Source organism: Hermetia illucens, chromosome 1 (assembly GCF_905115235.1).
Source record: "Hermetia illucens chromosome 1, iHerIll2.2.curated.20191125, whole genome shotgun sequence".
Taxonomy (NCBI): Eukaryota; Metazoa; Arthropoda; class Insecta; order Diptera; family Stratiomyidae; genus Hermetia; species Hermetia illucens.
Genome location: NC_051849.1, coordinates 128,518,307 through 128,538,763, shown reverse-complemented (window position 1 = coordinate 128,538,763; position 20,457 = coordinate 128,518,307). Strand labels below are relative to the sequence as shown.

The window sequence follows — 20,457 nt, the reverse complement described above, 5'->3', positions numbered from 1 at the left end:
AATCGAACTGTTTCTCCAACGCTTCGCGAACCTCCTCCTTCGTCGTGATTTCATCTATATCTTTGCAGATTATAGTGATCTCCGGCCTGCTAGCTCTTATGTCGGCTTCCTGCCCAAAAGTCTTCAATCAGCCGTATTATATGTACTATATATACATATATATGCTTTTGCGCACGAAGTAAATCGGAAATATTTGTACGATCAATTTATATACGTGCACGTATATGTACAGTATGTGGAAATGTTTGTTTAGGGTGAGGATAATAACTATGGCTGCAATATGTACGTATATTTTATAGTTTGCAAAAGAATGAATGAATGACGGAGGAATATGTTAGATTTATAGCTATATAGGGATCGAAAAATGTGCTTTGAAGTTTCTTCCATAAGATGAACACACACCTTTATACCCTAAACACGAGCTTCCAGTTTCCGACTTGTTTAAAGTTGTGCGTGAAACAAAACCTTATTAGAATCAATTCGATGCCTGTCTGGCTGTCTGGCGCACCCGATTTATTCGGAAACGGCTGGACCAATTGTCACGAAAATTTGTGAGAGTATGTGGTCTAATCTTCGGTTTACAAATAGCAAGTGCCGCTATTTTGCGTTAAGTTTAAGGGGGCTCCTCATACATATGAATTGACAGTGCAATTTTTTTTCACCGAAGGTAGTCATGTGGGATATCAAAGGAAAGGGCTGCATTAGTACTTTTCGAAATTCACCCCACATTTGATATCGGGTGAAAAGTAGGGGAGTGACCAACAAAAAGCGGTCTTGTTCTCAGAACCTATATTATTAGCATTATTACAGTATATTAGCATATTTTAGAAATTTAGCGGGAAATCCCGCTTAAGTTCATGCTAGAACTACAAAGTTTTGCATTTATATAAAGAACGATATAGGGCATAATTTGGTAAAGTTTGAAGAAAATCCAAGTATTATTAACAAAGTTATAGAGGATGAAACTTTGCCATTTGTTGTGAATGTCGTGCTTTCTATATATGACGTCATCATCTCATATCAATTCGTCAATACCACTACAAAGTCAGCTGATATGAAAGGAGGTTACAAAGAAACATTTTATTTTAAGTTTTTGGGTCATTTGTATATCAATATCAATTACTTCAGACAGACATATAGTACATATCTGCGTATGTAGGTATATATACGTGCTACTGAAGTTTGCGGGTAGTTAATCCAGTAAATCGGAAATATAGGTACGATAAATTTATGTATGTATGGATGTGTACAGTATTCGGTACTAGGCAATTTGTTTGTTTACGGTGAGATTAATGTCTATGTCTTTAATATGTGCGTATATCTTGTAGCTAGCTATATACGGATGGAAAAATTTGAATAGAAGTTTCTCACATAAGATGAACACAAAACCTTTATACCTGAAGCTCCCAGCTTCCGGTATTCCGACTGGTTAGTATTAGTACGATTGCAAGTTCGTCCCTTATATACATAAATTGGTAACTTATTAATGAGAATTCCCACTATGATTCGGAGGTTCTTTTTGGTGAGGTTTAAGCAATCCTTTGTGCGCATGGGTTCGCATCCCCCAATAAGCACCCTGGAATGCTCCATCCCTGGTATGCCCGCCCAGTATAGTTCCTTCAACCGTTCATCTTCATTTCTTAGATTCATAGCCATGAAACCGTTTCCGATTCCACAGAAGGGTTCTGGACCTTGTAAAATTGTCCCTGCTCCCTTCTAGGCTAGTTCGTCCGCTGCCTCGTTGCCTTCCGACCCAGCATGGCCTGGAACCCAAAGTATCCAGACCTTGTTGGACGAGCCGAGTGTATTCAGTCTCACAAGGCATTCCCATACCAGTTTAGAGTTCACCTGGTTGAACCTAACTGCCTTAATCGCTGCTTGGCTATCGGTGAGAATAGGTATTTTCTGCCCACTGCAGCTCCTTTGCAGATTAAAGGCGGCACATTTGTCTATGGCGTATATTTCCGCCTGGAATATGCTAGTGTACCTGCCCATTGGCTCCAGGTACATTTTCCCTGAAACTATGACACCGGCATCCGCTCCTTCTGCTGTGAGGAATCCGTCAGCGTACCAAGTAATCAGTTGCTGGTTTAAGCCGTATGTCCCAGCCACGCTGTTCCAGTTTGGCTTGTTACTCCAACGTGTTTCAAACTTTTTAATTGCAGCATACCTCTTTTGCTAGTTTCCAGCTCTCCTTCCTTCCCCTTTTATTCATTGTTGGGGTGTCAGGCAGACTGTTGTCGCCTACCACTAAGGGGTAGGGCCCCGGGAAATGAGTTCTGAGAAGCAGGTGTACCCTGTCCTCGTCATTCTCGGTAAATGTCCCATCTTCCTTTTTCAAGCAGACAGAGGATATTCCCCCGTCTTTGGCTACAGCCTTGTACAGCCTGGTTGCTTCTGTGATCTGTTCAATCCCTTCACAGAATTCCCTGAAGCTGTTCCATTTCGCTGCCCTGATCGCGTTGCTATACGCAGTCAGTGCATTTTTATACCTCTGCCAGTCCCCGGTTTGTTTTGCCCGGTTAAAGAGTTTTCGTGCCTTTGTTCTCATTCTGGCTAGGTTCTTGTTGCACCATGGTACATCCCTTGATGACTTGACTGTCTTAACCGGACAGCTGGCCTCATATGCGTCAATGACGATTGTGTTGAGGTTTTCCACCACCGTTTCTAATTCCAGTTCGCTCCTGATGTCACCGCCCCCTTGATGGTGGGCAATGTTATTGCTCAAGGGCGTTGTGTGGGATTCCCAATCCGTTCTCCTGGGATTCCTTATTATTCTTTCTATTTCGGAGTTACCCTCAATGTCAAATCTGATTATCCTGTGATCAGACATTGAAGGTTCATCCAACACCCTCCAATTCCTGACCATTCCGTTCATTAGGGTATTTCCTAGAGTTATATCTAGTACCTCCTGTCTGGTGCTGGTACATTGTATATTTCTAACTTAGAATAAATTCAAGAAGGTACTCACCTCTACGATTGGTGTCGCTGCTTCCCCAGACTTCGTGGTGGGCGTTGGCATCGCAACCGAGAAGAAGTGGTAACCACCTCTCCCCACAATACTTCATCAGTTTTGCGACTTGTTCCGGTGGAGCCCGGATTTTGTCTCCTGGGAAGTATCCCGATGCCCACAACTGCCTCTCGAGTGCTCCTCCCAGCATCCAATGAGACTTGGATAGTTGGACGTCCCCGGTTAAGAACTCTGAAAGACATATGAATTTTAAATTACGTTTAAGAATTATGCAAGCTCTTGGTTTTTCACAAGAGGAGTCCCAAATGATCTGCATGCTTCCTCCTTGCAGACTGCGAATCTGCCCCCGGTACACCGAGGGCTCCTGAACCAGCACTATTCCAATGTTCTCTTTGGAATTTGCCCTTGCAATCACTGCAGATGCAGCTCTCGCAGGTTTATCTGGGCTATCTTAGTCCTGGCCATTGGCTCCGTTATTGTTTGGAGCTCTTCTCCATTGTCGGAGTGTCACCCTCCTACTCCGACATGGCGTTTTCCTGCGCGTCGCGTTCCACCCTGAGCCCTAGGAGTCCTAGGTCTAGGTCGTGCAGCTCCTGCTCTTCACTGCGCAGAAGGTCAATTTCCCTGGTTGATCCAGTCCTTTCCGCTTCTATGGCTTTCGAGACTTCTTCAGGGATCTCGGTAAGTTTTCCACCCGATGCCTCCTCAGAGGTCTCTTTCCTCGGCTTTTCCCACAGCCCGGGTATGTTGCCAAATCGGTAGGTGATGTGACAACTTGGACGTTTAATTGCCTGCAGGGAACGGTCATCTACTCCGATGGTGAGGAGTTTACCCTTAACCTCCACCTTGCTTCTGAAGACTCTCCATAGTCGGGTATGGAGATTTTCATTCTGAGCAATTAGGAGGCTCATAAGGTTTTCCGTTTCTATTGCTGCGGTTTTGGCAGAAAAACTTTCACCATGTGGGCTCCTGGTATATCATCCCAGCACATGTTGACACCCCTTCCCAGCCTGGCAATCTAGGAACTATGGTTCTAACCGATTCTGCGGTGTCTTCCGTCGCGCAGTCCACCAGCATAAAGCCTGGTCGAAAGCGTATCCCGGTGAACACCAGTTTCGACGTCCAACCCTTGATCATCCGCTTGATGACAAGGTCCTCAATGATTTCCTGCTCCTCACGAGTGAATATTTGCTCGGGAAACCTTGTTGGCAGTATGCCCAGTCGAATGCCCTTGACCGCACTAGCATAGCTGATGGCGGGCTTCCTGGGTCCAACTTTCACTCCTGACCTGCCCGGGTTTTCTTCTCCCTTGGGTTCAGGTTTGGATTTTTTGGGAGCATTCCCTTCATGCGGGCTGATTTCTGCTGCTTCCCGAATTTTCGGAGATTTCTGGCGTTTGTCATGACTCTTGTTAGCATAGCAAATTTCTTCTTGAATGTTGGTTTTCAAATCTTGTAGGGTTCTTGGACGGTTCACATAAACACCAGATTTCGAAAAAACCCCATAGAAAAAAATCACTAGGGGACAGATCGGGAGAGCGTGCCGGCCTTTCCAAATCGCCTCTAATTGAGATAAGGCGCTCTGGAAAGTGTTCCCTCAAAACAGCCATCGATGCTCTTGAAGTGTGTGCTGTTGCACCGTCTTGTTGGAACCAAGTGTCCCCCAAATCCACATTTTCTAGCCGTGGGAAAAAAAAAAATCTGTAGCATGTTTACATACCGGTCCGAATTCACTGTCACTGTAACCTCATTTTCCTCAAAAAACCACGGACCAATAATTCCAGCTGAGGAAATTGCACACCACACTGTGACTTTGGGTGAATGCAAAGGCTTTTGATGCAATTCTCGAGGGTTGGTGTCAGCCCAGTAGCGCATGTTTTGTTTGTTAACCGACCCACACAAATGAAAACGGGCTTCATCGCTAAAAAAACAATAGCACCCTCGGGAACGACATCAAGAAGAAGCTCACACGCGTTCATCCGAGAATTGAAGTAACGTTCTGAAAGTTCCTGCATTATCTCCATCTTATAGGGATGAAAATGAAGATCATCACGGAGAATTCTTCTCACAGAACGATCGGATAGTCCAAGGGCAGATGCGTGTTTGCACGCAGAACGCCGTGGCGATCGCAACATTGACGCTCTCACTGCTTCAATGTTCTCAGGTGATCTAACGGGCCGAGGGACTCCAGTTCTTCCTTTCGTAGCACTTGCAGTTTGTCTGAATGTAGTGACCCATGTAACAATTGATTTCCGGTCTGGGACGGGAGCCAACGGGGCTAAATTAAAGCGATTCCGAAATGCACGCTGTGTTGCAATAACCGAACATCCGCTTGAAAAGTAAACCTCAACGGCAAAGGCACGCTCCTCACTATTCCAACGCATGATGGCGACTGAACCGTGTCGGGACAAAACTTTACAGTATCCCCTCTTGAACGAGACCACTGGCGCTCCGCTATGACATCAACTAACTGAGTGGCGCGCATTTTAAAAAAGGAAGTTATGCAGCCGCACCCTGTATATACTTTGGTGCTTGCAGTAAAGTGAAAATATTCAAATGCGTACTATCAATTTAGGATGGGCATGTGCGTATATATATGTACACATCAGTATGCAGCAACAGCAGTCATGATTACGGTTTCGAATTTCATGATTACATGATTATAATTATAATCAAGCTCTCGTGATTATAATTATAATCATTGTAATGTAATGACGTAATCATAATCCTTGCTTTTCAGTTGTGATTGCCTTATCTCAGTGTTTAATAAAGTGTATATTAGTGTAATTTCCAGCTCAGATGAATTTGAAGACACTTTTACAATCGAATTACTACAACTGAACAATTTTCACTTGGGTTTGGAGCATTATTTTGTAGGTTATGTAGCCTTTTGGTATGTTATTTAACTACTTAGGATTTGGTACATTTGAAGTTAGCGTCCACTCGGAACGGCACAATACGACCAAATGTTGCGTGGTGTATTGGCAGGATACGCGTATTAAAAAGACTATTAGGCAAATGAGTGCGCCTGTTTCAGAGGAATGTCTGTTTCAAAGAAACATTCATTCGTTTCAAGCAAATTTCTGTAACAGACAAGCATCTGTGCTTGCGTTAGACAAATGTCTGTGGTTGTGTCAGGCAACAGACAGACAAATCCGTGTGTCATTGTCAGCCAAGTTTTCAAATTTGAACCGACAATTGCCACTTACGAAATGACACCATATACATATACAGTGAACAAAAGTGAAATCTGGACACCGTATGTTGTATGTTCTTTACAGGAACGTTACGTACAGCCTGTTGGATATAACGCAAAAACAATCATCAACGGATAAAATAAAACCCTTGCTGAGGGCGAAAAACAAAAGAAACAACTCAGCGTCAAAAAAGTAGTAATGACATTAAGGGGGTCATCCCGTGTGAAGGCCGTTTTTTTTTGCCTTTTTTTGAAAAATTATTTTGGAGGACTGGATAAAGACGGAAACGTGATTTTTTCACCATATGTTTATTGATGTCTCTAGTATATGTGATAAATTTTCCAGCTTGATATCGTAGCTAATTTTCGGAATACGTATCAATTTATGCTCCCAGGTGTTTTTCTGCTGCCACGCTGGAGGGCGCTGTGTTCATCTGAGGACCGTCCGATTGCATTTATCCTAGTTTGCGGACCGTAGAAATATGTATTAAAGAAGTCGGGAAAATTTCAAAGAATTTGGTTGGATAGATTTTGAGCTATGGTGGCAGCCGATTTTCAAGATGCAGTTTCGAGGAAAACACATTTGAAAATTTAAATGTGATCATCAGCAGTAAAATTTTAACTCACCATTAATCTACTATACCTGGTCCATAGAGAGCACCCTCCGTTTCTTCAAAAAAGTCTTGTAAGGCCGATTATTGGTCTCTGGTTTCAATTCTGGCTCTTTTAGCGAGGTCAGTCGATCGTCGTTCGTTAAACCTGACATATGCGACCAACTTAACATCCCATTGTCACTAAGATTTTGAGAATGCCATTGAATACTTCATTGAAAATAATTACAGCCAGAAAACTGGCTATTTCTGCGACCTTGGCCCCAGAATGAAGGTGTTTAGGAGCGAAAGTCCAGATCAATGCATTTAACGACTCATCGTTATTCTGGGTCTTCGCTCCTAAACACCTGTTCAAGAGATCATCTCGTGACAAATCTTCGTAGATTGGTTTGATGACTGTTTGAACTTCTTCAGTCAAAGGTGCCTTCTCATGGTGGAAACTATCCAGTTCTGCTTTAGTTTCCGCTTTGCGCCATGTGCACAAACTGCCCTCGCCTGGTGGACAATTTTGATGCTGAGGATTTTCGTCTGTAGAACATTTATGGAAAAAATTTGCCCAAATTTCTTGCTTCATTCCTTCTATCGAATTTGCGTGTCGACGAATAGCTAGGCCAAAAAATGTAGTGAGGTCGTTAATAACCTTATCAGTAAGTTTTCCAGCCCCTTTTCCACCAATGCCTTTGTGATTCTTCTTTGCATTTCTAAGCCGCGTTCCCATTCTTTTCTCGACATGTCCTACGCATTCCTACTACGTATATTTTATTATTTGCAGAAATTTGCAGAAATACCGGAGAAGCAGCAAAATCCAATATACAATATACAAAACTTGTCGCAGTTGAAACATCCATGTTCATGCTTGCGAAAAGTTTTTTTGATGATGTTGATGCAAAGTTCTTTTTCTTCTCTGATAAGTATCGATTCCCATGAAATACTCGCTTTTTAGCGCGAGCATAACGTTGAACTTTAAAGCGATCTCCCTTCGTAAGATCCATTTAAAAAAATCACTGAGCACAGAAACAGCACAATACTTACAACAAAATATAACTGATTGAAAGCTTTCAGTGCTCACTCTAGACTGGATTATCCTTTTTATTCTAAACAGCAAATAAGTTTAGACAATTGATTGGTTTTCCATCTTTTTATATTTATTTATAAGGCTCAGGTAAAAAACTAATAGGTAAAAAAAGATTCGATGCTCTTTCTCATCGAGTACTCTAGCCGCGGCTGCAAACTCCTTACTTGTTTAACACTCTAATTTCTGAACGACTCGGAATATCGGAAAACCCCTTTGCCCACATATTCTCCACTATATATAAAAAATCGATTTCTCCAACCCGATACACGGGATGACCCCCTTAACAATTTGGGAAACCAGAAGCTTTGTTTGTTTCTTCTGTGAGTATATTTGAGTGCAGAACTATGCATGAATTTAGCATGTCATTTTAGTGTCATATTAATATTTAGTAGAAATAAATTCACATGGTAAAGTCAACTTTGAGCTACTGTAACTGTGTTAGTGGTAGTATGAATTTGATCAAACTTGGCGATAACATGCTTTATACTATGATATAATCTATATTACAACAAATAATTTTATAACTCTAGAATTTTTTTTAACTCGATTTCCTCAAAAATATAGTAATATACTATTATTAACTGAATTTGAGCATATATCGATATGGAGATTATTTTGAGGCCTGCACACCGTATAGAGGCAGCTTCATGATTTTTTTCAGATTTTCAGTTGGCTAGTTTCTGAGAATGGGCCCGTTAGAGAAAAATCATTGTCGACTACCGCTTCTAAAGAATAAAGTAATACATTATTCTTAATCTTATATGAGCTAATACCGCTATGAAGGATATTTTAGGACCGACATATCGTATAGTTAGACCGGGGAGTCGAAAAACACTCCCCCAATCCAGGGTGTCATGCGAACCGTGCCCATTGAATAGTTTGCAGTCGGGGGTAACTGACTGTATTCGAACGGAGCCTCATTGATACCTGGTCGCCTCAGTGAGTAAGTTAGACCTTGCCGTGCTAGGCCGAGGCCCCATACCGCACCAAAACTGGTTAATCAGGCGGAGGCACGTCTCCGAATTACTGAGAGCCAGATGATTACACCCAAGAAAGGAGAAGTTGGGACGTCAAACAGTGGATCCAAGGTGAACATTGGTATACTGCGTGGACAACAGCCAACGAACACCACTGCCTAAAGAGCAGGGACCAGCAAAGGCACGTCTGAGATAAATACAGGGTGCGGCAGCATAACTTTCTTTTTTAAAATGCGCGCCACTCAGTTAATTGATGTCATAGCGGAGCGCTAGTGGTCTCGTTCAAGAGGGGATGCTGTAAAATTTTGTCCCGACATGGTTCAGTCGCCATCATGCGTTGGAATAGTGAGGAACGTGCCTTTGCCGTTGAGGTTTACTTTTCAAGCGGATGTTCGGTTAATGTAACACAGCGTGCATTTCGGAATCGCTTTAATTTAGCCCCGTTGGCTCCCGTCCCAGACCGGAAATCAATTGTTACATGGGTCACTACATTCAGACAAACTGCAAGTGCGACGAAAGGAAGAACTGGAGTCCCTCGGCCCGTTAGATCACCTGCGAACATTGAAGCAGTGAGAGCGTCAATGTTGCGATCGCCACGGCGTTCTGCGTGCAAACACGCATCTGCCCTTGGACTATCCGATCGTTCTGTGAGAAGAATTCTTCGTGATGATCTTCATTTTCATCCCTATAAGATGGCGATAGTGTAGGAACTTTCAGAACGTGACTTCAATTCTCGGATGAACGCGTGTGAGCTTCTTCTTGATGTCGTTCCCGAGGGTGCTATTTTTTTTCCCACAGCTAGAAAATTTGGATTTGGGGGACACTTGGTTCCAACAAGACGATGCAACAGCACACACTTCAAGAGCATCGATGGCTGTTTTGAGGGAACACTTTTCAGAGCGCCTTATCTCAGAGGCGATTTGGAATGGCCGGCACGCTCTCCCGATCTGTCCCCTTGTGATTTTTTTCTATGGGGTTTTTTGAAATCCCGTGTTTATGTGAACCGTCCAAGAACCCTACAAGATTTGAAGACCAACATCCAAGAAGAAATTGCCAACATAACACCTACTATGCTAACAAGAGTCATGACAAACGCCAGAAATCGGTTTACGCAATGTATGGAAAATGGGGGACGTCACCTAACAGATTTGATCTTAAAAACAATGTAAATAAAAACTTTAGACAAGTACCCTGTATATGTACATATATAAGTTCAAAAATTGAATACCGTTGGTAAAAACGGAGATGTACATTAATCTGGATGAAACACTACCCGCAAAAAATGTTTCATAAGAGTATGAATTATTGTTCGGAAGCGCTAGACTGGTTTCAGCTAATACAGCTACTTTTTGTTTCGGGATGACGGGTCTTGCACCCGCCACCTACTGACGGGCCGAGTGAGTTGCTACTCAAATTAGTACGACCCACGAGCAGATGGCGTGTGATGTGAGTTCACTTTATATGATGATGACATCACACATGACTTAGAGCACTATGGATTTACGTGGAGTACAAAACTTTTACCTGCAAATTTGCTCACCCCTTTCGCATATATGTATGAAGAGCTACCTTTAAAGTCAAGACAAAACTATGCAGCTTGCTGAGCGTGTAGCGGTTCACAGCCCAGATTCTTACCAAAATACGTGATGATAGTTCGAGCTGCTTCTCTCTCTTTCTTTTCGCCGTTGGACAGACAGACGGAGGGGATAGGCGGACAAATAGACAAGCAGACATTGAACCGATTTTAATATAATTAATTTAATTTGATTCACACAAAACCTTAAAACAATTAATAAGTTGTCATTTACTTTATGCTTGGGTATTCACGGCTCCAAACATTTCAACCAAATTCCTCATCAATAAAAGTAATCCTTCCCGACGACAGACAGAAGGACAAAGAACTGCTTTTGATCAGATTAAACAAATCGAAAACCAGAAGTTCGGCACTTCAGGTTCGAATGATTTTGTGTATTTCTTAAATAAGAATATTTGAGTGAAAAGCTTTCGGTTGATGCCCTTAACGCGAAGTTCATAAGATTGCCCTTAATCTGTGTAATTACAGCTTACAGTCAGCTTGTGTTTAACGTTGACAATTCTTTTAAAAATGATGTTTTGTCATTTTTTCTTTTATAGAACGCTCTCCGGACGATCGGTGAGTTTGAAATGTTGCCGCAGGGGAAGATGGCTTCGATGTGCGTTAGCAGCGAAAATCTTGAGAATGTCATGATCAATATGTTTTTCAACATGGTAGGGAAGAATGAAAAGGAATTTAATAGGGTACGTATATCGGGTGAACTGTAATTCACACTAACTTTTTATCTTCAAATGCTTTTTGCAGACTATGTGGCCAGCTATGTGTTATCATCTTCCGGCTGGCGCTGCTACCAACCAAGTTGTCCATTACAGCCAACTCATTCAGTCAGGACGTTTTTGCGAGTATGACTACGGACCCCAGATTAATGAGGAGCGATATGGTACTAAGATACCACCTAAATATGACCTATCAAAAGTTACCGCCCCCGTAGCGTTATACTATAGCGAAAATGATTATCTCACCGCTCCTGTTGATGTCGAATATCTGTACACCCAACTTGGAAACCCAGTCGAAAAGTATTTCGTTCCCATGCCGGAATTCAACCACATGGATTTCGTTTGGGGTATTCATGTACGCAAACTGGTCTATGAAAGATTTCTCCAAGTAATGCAGAACTACACTAACAAAGGAAGTGTAGAAAATGTCACTGAAGAAGTTTAAATTATATAACTACTCTGAATTGCACCATTTCTCTTTCAAAAGAATTACTGAAGTGGTTTCGAATTACTAATTGGGGTCAATTCCGTAAGTTTTTATGTTCATATGTTTAATATAAATTAATTTCTTGATCCTTATGGTAAAGTGAAGTTGAACAGCAATCAAGTAGACTTTTATTGAAAATATTGTTTAGAAACCACTCACATTTCAATTCTGAATATTATACGTTTAGAGTACTTCGAGGAGATTTGTCCTATTATCCGAGATAAACAGGGTAAAATGATTCCTTGCGACTGAAAAAAACTGAGGAAATCAACCAGACAGAAAACAAAAGAAAGAATGACTCACGGTTCCGTCCAGAGTCGTCCTGGTGCGGCCCAACATCTAATAGATGTGGACTTAGGATCCAAAGAACTTCAGACATCCTTTTTGCTGAAATGTTTGGAGAGACTGATTGGAAGTCACATCCACTAAATGAAAACCAACAAGTTTACCAGCGCGGAAAGTCCCTTCATTCTATAGTTTCAAAGATAGAGGACGTAATTCTAAAAGGCAAGTACTCGAGGCGGTGTTCGTGGACATTGAAGGGGCTTTTGACTGTTCACTTTTCCAAAAGCTTGGTAATACTGTCAGAAAGCATTGTGTCGATGATAATTTGCCTAGTTGGAACTATGCTATGTTAATGCAAAGACTACTTTGCGCTCAAGTTCATTTCAATCGCTTCATGGTGATAAAAATAAGAGAAAACTGGCTCCAAGGAGGTGTCCAGTTTACCATGTCGATTGACTCAACGCTTTATGAACTGCAGGACCTTCCAATACACACCCAAACTTTGCGGATAACGTGGCTCTGGTCGTGTTGGTCGAGACCTCGGAATGGTGCATAGGCGTATGCAACGCACCATTGATTTGCTTGTTAGTTCATACCTCAGGCATGAACATTTAGTAAATCCAAATAGGATCACGATGATATTATTTACAAAACTCGAGGAATCCTTCAACTCTCGGAAAAAGTAAAATATCTAGGAGTTATTCTAGAGTGCCATGTTACATGCATTTTTTTGCTAGAGGGAATAAAAAGGATCGATCCGAAAGATCCTGAAATACGAGTTGGATACCTGACTGTAAGAAGCGAGGAGGCCCTCAAATATATGACTGGAAGTAATGGTCGATAATCGACTAGGATTTAAGGTTCATGTGCAAAGAGGGAGACATTACTGTTACAGACAGCATTCTCGGCGCGACGAATCTATGCCGGGAAAAAGACGTCAGAAGACTGAGGAAAGGGCAATATCAATTGCAGACCTGATGCAATTACTCAACGAGGAGCTGTAAACTGATTCTAATCATCGATGGGCCGGTTTATGGTCGCCATGGAGGCTGCAGCTACCAGTTAACATAGTTATTATTTGTCTGCAGCGGTTACCGTTAGTGTTTATATAGGTTAGACCACCACAATCCTCCTGCATATTCAACTTGCCCAGCCCAATAATAATTCGCATGCACATTTTTTTTCAAGCTTTTCAAGCGGCGTGCAGGACCAACATTTCGGTTAGGAAGAGGCAAGCATAACTACAAAAGAATAAGAGTCTTCTTTTTCTTCAGCCTTTGTCCCGTTCACAAGTGCGGTCGGCTCGTCGTTTATACTTGTTAATTGGCCATGCGAAGTAATATCCAATGACAACTCCCTGAAAAAAGCGGTGGAGGTGGTAGACGGGTGGTACTACATTGGCGCGGATCTTTGGTCTGCAAATCCTGATTGTCATGGGTTTCGATTGATGTCTTTCGAAGATTCTACATCCATGGTTAAGCCAGGAAAATGTCAGGATAGCTCATGCGCTGGATTAAATTACTCTTCTGCGATCCAGAGAGTGAAGTTTTGAAATGCGGCTGAAGGGAGAAACCGCTTCATGTCCGTGTGGTTGTTCACCAAAAAAGCACCCTCTCACCACCACTCTCTCTTGTTTCACGCATCAGCGCAACTTGTGATCGCCACATTTTGATTTCAAAATTTTCCTCAAGGTTACTCGCCCTATCGCCCGGTGTAATTCATAGTTTTTACCCTTGTATGTAGGTGAGGTGAAAGTTTCTAATCACTTGCAACTCGGTAGTAGTAGCGTTGGATAACCGTTGTGTGGTGAACAAGCGGTGTCCCAACGCCCACGCAAATACGGAGAGTGCTGAACCCGACAAGAGCTGTAAATTGAATCCGCCCATATATAATGGAACAAAACAATGGATTAAAACGTAGGTGGCAGATCAGTTGTATGTATTGGAAAAACCGCCCTCTCAGAAGATCGATTCTGCAGATTCTGAGGAGGACCTTTGATTCTCTCTTTTAGTAGTGGTACGAGGGTTACAAGGTCACCCACTATTGAAACAGAAACAGGACGCGATGTACAAAAAATGTCACAATAACAACAAAGAAAAGAAAACATCAATCTTTACAACTTGTTAGTAATGTAATTGAGGAAAAGGAAAATGATGAAGTTCGGGCAAAGTTCAATGAACTCGATAAACTTCGTTACCTACTATCTCCAGCTTTGCTTAAGGAGTACTCAATAATTCCTCTAAAACGTAATATGTGTAAAATACAGATTATAGAAGCAGACATTTACAGGGCCGTCTAAAAAGCAAAGCTGCACATGAAAGAATTCAATGGTATAAATATACGGAAAGGAAAGAACAATAATCAACAAGCATCACTCATGTAACGTTCCACACAGTCGAGGTCTGAATCTTGATCTCGAAGTCCAAGCTGTGTGAAATATGCTGATGAGAATGGATCATGGAAATGCCCCAATAACAAGGAACAACCTTATAGTTTTCTGAAAATAAAAACAATAGGGTTGTTCGTAGTCAAAAACCATCCTTCATTTCATTGAAAGTGTGAATTGTTATGCTGAATCCACATGTTTGAACGGGGTACTCAGCTTGGTTTTCGTAGGTCTGCAAGCGCTTGCAGTGATCCGATCCAGGTTCGTTTTTGGTAGAAATCAATTTGCTTGCCTGCTCAGAAAACATTAACAAACTTGTAAGGGTGTGGATGACGGTGGCTGGTTTTGGCCAAATGTGGGTGCAAAACGAGTGGAGCCGGTATAAGGGCTAATTATAGAGACAATAAAGTGGCGAAAGAATCACAGAAGCAGAGACATAAAGGAATTCCGTCGACCGAGCAGAACAACAGTAAACAAGTAAGTTTTTGACAAACTTAACCAAGGGATAGTAATCATAATTTGGACTGCAAATGGAATACTTCAGCACCCAAATGAGTTGGAAAAATATCTTCATACTGAGAAGACAGGCGTATGCCTTATTCCAGAAAGCCATCTTATAGAGTCCACCATCTTTAGTTTCTGCTCGTACAACGCAACACAGCCCAATCAGCAAGCTAGAGGGGAATTATAATCAGTTACCACGACGAGCTGCTTTAGACTGTTAACCTACAAAAATTTAACAAAGATGTGATCGCCAACTCTTCACTCCACTCCTTAAGTTTATTCAAAGTTCCTTTATTTAGGAGATGACTTTAACAGGAAAAACTAGTTCTGCGGCTCCACGCTAATGACATCCAGAGGCAGAGCATTATTTTAGGCAGGACGAGCCTAAAAGTGCATTTTCCATTTGCACCCTTGTTGCCAATAATGTGTCCAGTCGGTGAAGAAGTGTGAAAAAAGACTGGCTAACTGGCAGACAAAATGCATGCGAAAAAACATTTGTGTAAATGCCCGAATCAATTCGAGGCAAAATTCGATATGCCAATGAAAATCCAACCGACAGCTTGGAAAAGAACTCATTACGGGCTAAATTAGAAATACAATGGCTGCCCTGCAAAAGTCAATTTCAGAGAGATGTAGAGTATCCGAGCTTTGGCAAAGAAAGGCAAAATTGAAGGGAAAAAAACTTAAACTTCCTGTAAAAGAATCTAAAAGCCTTTTTTTGGGAGTAGCACTTCGAGAGTACTTCGGGCTAGCCCTCCCGCTCTCCCGGCTTTCGGAGCCTTCATGTCAGGGAATTCCTTTCACCAATGGGAGGGGAGGGGAGGAAGGGAGTTGTTGTTAGTTCAGGGAACTCCTTACCATCCGATCGCTCCGCCGGTCGAGTTCAATCTTCTTCGTAATACAAAGAGCCCGAACATAATGCGCAATACGATTCCAACTACCAGCGCTCTTCAGCATCTTTCGCACAATGTTGCCTAGAGAGAGCTCCCCTGTGTCTGCATAAAGCTGCTGGCGGAGGCCGTCCCACCTCTCGCAAGAGAAAAAGGTGTGTTCAGCGTCATCCGCCACTCCATTGCGGGACACACAATCAGGAGATCGCGCCTTCCCAATCCTGTGCAGGTAAGACTGAAAACCTCCATGCCCACTTAGAAGTTGGGTAAGGAAGTAATCAATCTCACCGTGCGTTCTGTTCAACCATGGGTCTAATTTGTCGATGAGCCACGCAGTCCACTTGCCCCTTATCTCATTTTGCCAAGAAAGTTGCCACTCGCTAAAGGTGCGTTGACGTTCTTCACGGGCAACCACTTCTCTTAAGTTTTCGCCCTTAGGACGATAGATAGCTTTGCGCTCCTTGGCACGGAGGGCGACACGGATCACTCCCGCAATCGGGTGCGACGGTACGATAAGCAGACGCCACTCGCAAAACTCCCCGCCTCTGCACTTGAGCGAGGCGTTTACGATGCACCTCCTTGTCAAGGGCATCAGCCCATACCTCCGCACCATAGAGAAGAACGGACTGCGTTGCTCCCATGAGGAGACGTCTCCTAGTTGATATAGGGCCCCCGACATTCGCCATTTGCCGACTCAAGGCCGCGATTCCAGCTGCAGCCCTGTCCGCTGCTGCTTTGATTTGCTCGAAGAAGCTCATCTTCGAGTCGAGCATTAAACCAAGGTATTTAATCGCTGGTTTTGACTCTATAGTCAACTCGCCAATCGATATGGGACGCAGGGTCGGGATTCTCCTTCTGGTCAGGATGACTACTTCGGTTTTTTCCAGCGCAAGGTTGAAACCGTGAGCATTCATCCATCCGCCGCAACGTGAACTGCATAACTGACCAGGCGCGACTCTTCTGGCATATCGAGTCTCAGCAGACTATCGTAGGAAGCGTTCCAGAGGTCCGGCCCTAGGATGGATCCCTGTGCTACTCCCGACGTGATTTTCATCCTCCTCTGGCCCTCTAGCACGGGGCACGGGGCGTTCCTGTTTTTCATAGTGAGAACCGCTTCTTCGAGCTCTCTCATTGTGAAAAGGGGGTAATCCACGACGCTTTCCGTGCTATTTACATCAACCCGTACAGGGTGTCTGGGGAACAATGGCCGCACAATGCGGTCCATCTGGTCGGTGCTCAGTATGCAGAGCTTCCCCAGAGCCCCGATTTTCCGAGTGACATGCTTAGTCCCCATGGGTCCTAATTCACCTCATTAACAAGATTCTGCCAGCCGCGAGCTTTGCTTTTATTAATGGCGCTGCGGAGTCTCCTTTTTGCTGATCTATATTGTGCCTTTATGGCACATGCTTCCTCATTGGTGCGCAAACGTTGTGCCAAATGGCGGACCTTATGACACTCCTTCCGTAGGTCGCCAATTTCTGCCGTCTACCAGTACATAGAAGGCTTGTCGCGCCTGGGGCCTCTCCGGGGCATGGAAGCATCACACGCCGTCGTTATCAGATTCATCACTGAATTTACGACGATGTCAGCTGCGACACTACCACCCCCCCGGAGTGACCCCCAGCGCGGCCCTACCTCCTCCAAGAGCTTTGACGAACTTTGCGATGTTCACCCTCGCGACGTTCCACACGCAGGGGGAACGTCGTGTTGGCGCTCGCCGGCAAGTAGCGTCAAACACGAACGCAATGGATTGATGATCACTTGCCGAGAAGTCTTCTAGGACTAGCCACCCGTCCCCCGATGATGCCTGAGATTCCGACGCAAAAGTGATGTCAGGAATGCTTCCTTCACAACCTTAGCGCCGAAACGTTGGCGTGAATCCGGTGTTTAAAATTACGAGCCCAGTTTTCGCCGCCATTTCCAGAATTCGTTTCCCTCTAGAGTATGACTGAGGCATGCCCCATTCAAGAGCCTTGGCATTAAAATCACCGCCAACCAGGATTCGTCCCTCCGTGCTCGAAACGGCCTCCTCCAGAGCATCAAGCGGGCTCCGAAAGTCCGGCAACGTCTCAACGTCAACGTCAGGTAAACGCTAAAAAACGTTATCCCTAAACACCGGATCCAGACAAATCCGTCCCCCCGGCCTTCGGCAAGAACACGAAGTCGAACGTTGCCCCGAACCCAGATGGCAGCAGTGCCCGATAAGTTGAGATACCATGAGGACGGGTTGTTGTTTCGGTATTGCTCGCTAATCTAGCAACTGGTGAGCCGTTGCACTCCGGTGCATGTTAATTTGCAAAATGCGGATCATGGCGTTCGCACCCTAGCCCTCTCCAATTCCGCCCTGAAGATCGGACACCGTCCGGAGCCCGCAGTGTGTGCGGCGCTTTCACCAGACGCGCCACGATCCCTGCAGAGAACACAAATCTCGCCTTCCTTGAAAGCCTTGGCTTTATGGCCGCATCTCCGGCATGCTGTCTTCCTGTCCGGGCCCTTGCAACGAGTGTCCATAGTCCAGACACCTGTAGCACTTGGTGGGGATTATCCGCATTCGTACCCTGCATACTACCCATCCGATTTTGATTCTCCCGGTGTTAAGGAGTTTCCTCGCCTATTGCTCGGGGATTTCCACCACGGCGAGCTTTTGGCCTCAAGTATTTACAGAGGTAATACCTACCCGGGCGTTGGTTACCTCTGGACGTTCACGCTTTAGCGCCTCCTCTACTTCGGCCTTTTCTGTGAGGCAGTCAAGATCCCGTACTTCTAGAGAGCACATGGGTTCTAGGCGGGAAACAAAAGCCTTTTTCCCCCAATACCCCCTTGACCGCTTCGCAGAACGTGCTCTTGTTGAGCGTCTTTGGGCCCAATTCGACGAGAACTCCACCACTCCTCGTTTTCCGTATCGAAGACACCTCTGCTCCGTTCTCTTCGGGTTTCATCCTATAGCGGATTTCACTAAGGACTTCCGCAAATGTCTTGCCTTCCGTCGGCTTAATGAGCAGAGCCGACGGTCTAGTCCTTCTTCGCTTCCTCGCTTTTCCGCTCTTGACTTTTGGTTGGCAGCCTCCTTGTTTTTGGACAGACTCTAAAACCCTTGTTTTTGGACAGAATCTAAAAGCCTTACTTAATAAATATAAGAACGGGTCTTTAGCAAATATATTTCAAACCTGGCAGCACAAAAAAACAAGTCGGCATACCGGAAGCTCGTACTTCGGGTGTAAAGGTTTTGTGTTCATCTTATCTAAGAAATTTCAACGCATATTTTTCTACCCGTATACAGCTAAAAAATTACGAGACATACGTACATATTACAGTCGTAGATGTTACGCTCACCCTAAACAAACAAACTGCCTATTTTCGAATACTGTACATATATAGGCACGTATATAAATTGATCGTACCCATATTTCCGATTTACTTCCTATATCTATCTGAATTAGGCTCTACTCGCACAGTTCATTAGCACGCATATACTATCATATATACCTACATACACACATGTCTCGTTGGAATAATTGATATTCATATACAAATGATTAAAGAACTAAAACAAAATAATTCTTTTCCATCCAATTCATACGAACCTACTTCGTTGTGGTATTGACAAATTGATATGTGATGATGATGTCATGCAGGCTGTAGAGTGCACGAAATCCACAAAAAATTGTAAAGTTTTACCCCCTATAACTTTGTTAATAATAGTTGGATTTTCTTCAAGCTTGACCAAATTGTGCATTATGTTCTTCATTATATGTATGCCAAATTTTGTACTTCTGGGATGAACATGAGGGGGGTGCCGGGTAAATTTCTAAAATGTGGAAATATACTATTATTAACTTTATTTGTGCAGATATCGGAACCGGATACATTTTGAGGCCTAGATTTCGTAGAGATGCACTACTGAGATTTTTTTCAGATTTTTTGGTTGGATAGGTTCTCAGAACGAGACCTGTTACACTTTTTGGGGGTCATATTTTGAGCCCTCACTCCCCTATGTTTCACCCAATATCAAATATTGAACCAGTTTCGAAAAGTACTAATTGAGACCTTTCATTTGATACCCCACATGGCCACATTTTGTGAAAAAAAATGTTGCACCCTCCTTTCACATGTATGGGGAGCCCCCCCTTAAACTTAACACAAAATGGCGTCAGTTGGTGCATGTAAAGGGAACGGCAGAGCACATACTCCTACCAATTATTGTGACAATCGGTCCAGCCATTTCCGAATAAATCGGGTGTGACAGACAGACAGACAGACAGACAGACAGACGGACAGACAGACAGATAGACAGACCTGTGAGGAGTGGCCAGATCTCCCATCAGGCGCGACCCCAGCTGGCGGATAGGGGCATACCTATTGATGTGTAAATATGTGTTCATGCACTTTTCATTTTTGATTGTGCATGGGCTAGTGTTTGCTCATCTCTGGTGCGCGGACCAAAATGGCTATGGGAAGGATACCCAGAACATAAAACCACCATGGAAGACGAGAGAAGGAGGAAACTTACGGTGCAGGGGCTCGGAACCCCAGTACCGGCGGGTTTTGGGAGTGAGCAAGCGGGCTCCCGGTCGTCGATATCCCTCGACCGCAGTGCCTCGGTGGTGGACAACTTGGCCACCTTGGCATATAATGCTACAAGTGATTTGGATCTGGAGAAGGAAGTATTCAAGCGAAGTACGACTTTACCGAGAACACCAATAACAAGACCAAACAAAGATGAACTAAAAGCAGCTTTTTGGACAACAAAAACCGTGACAACACCC

General features: G+C 43.7%; 1 protein-coding gene across 1 annotated transcript in view; it reads left to right on the top strand.

Moving 5' to 3' along the window:
* Positions 1-11,731, top strand: part of LOC119647048 (lipase 1-like) — an 86,556-nt gene extending 74,825 nt beyond the window's left edge. Inside the window, exons 5-6 of the mRNA XM_038047804.1 lie at positions 10,963-11,106; positions 11,168-11,731. Of these exons, the coding sequence (XP_037903732.1) occupies positions 10,963-11,106; positions 11,168-11,584 (561 nt within the window). The 3' untranslated portion in view covers positions 11,585-11,731. The remainder of the gene's footprint in view (positions 1-10,962; positions 11,107-11,167) is intronic.
* The last annotated feature ends 8,726 nt before the right edge of the window (positions 11,732-20,457 follow it).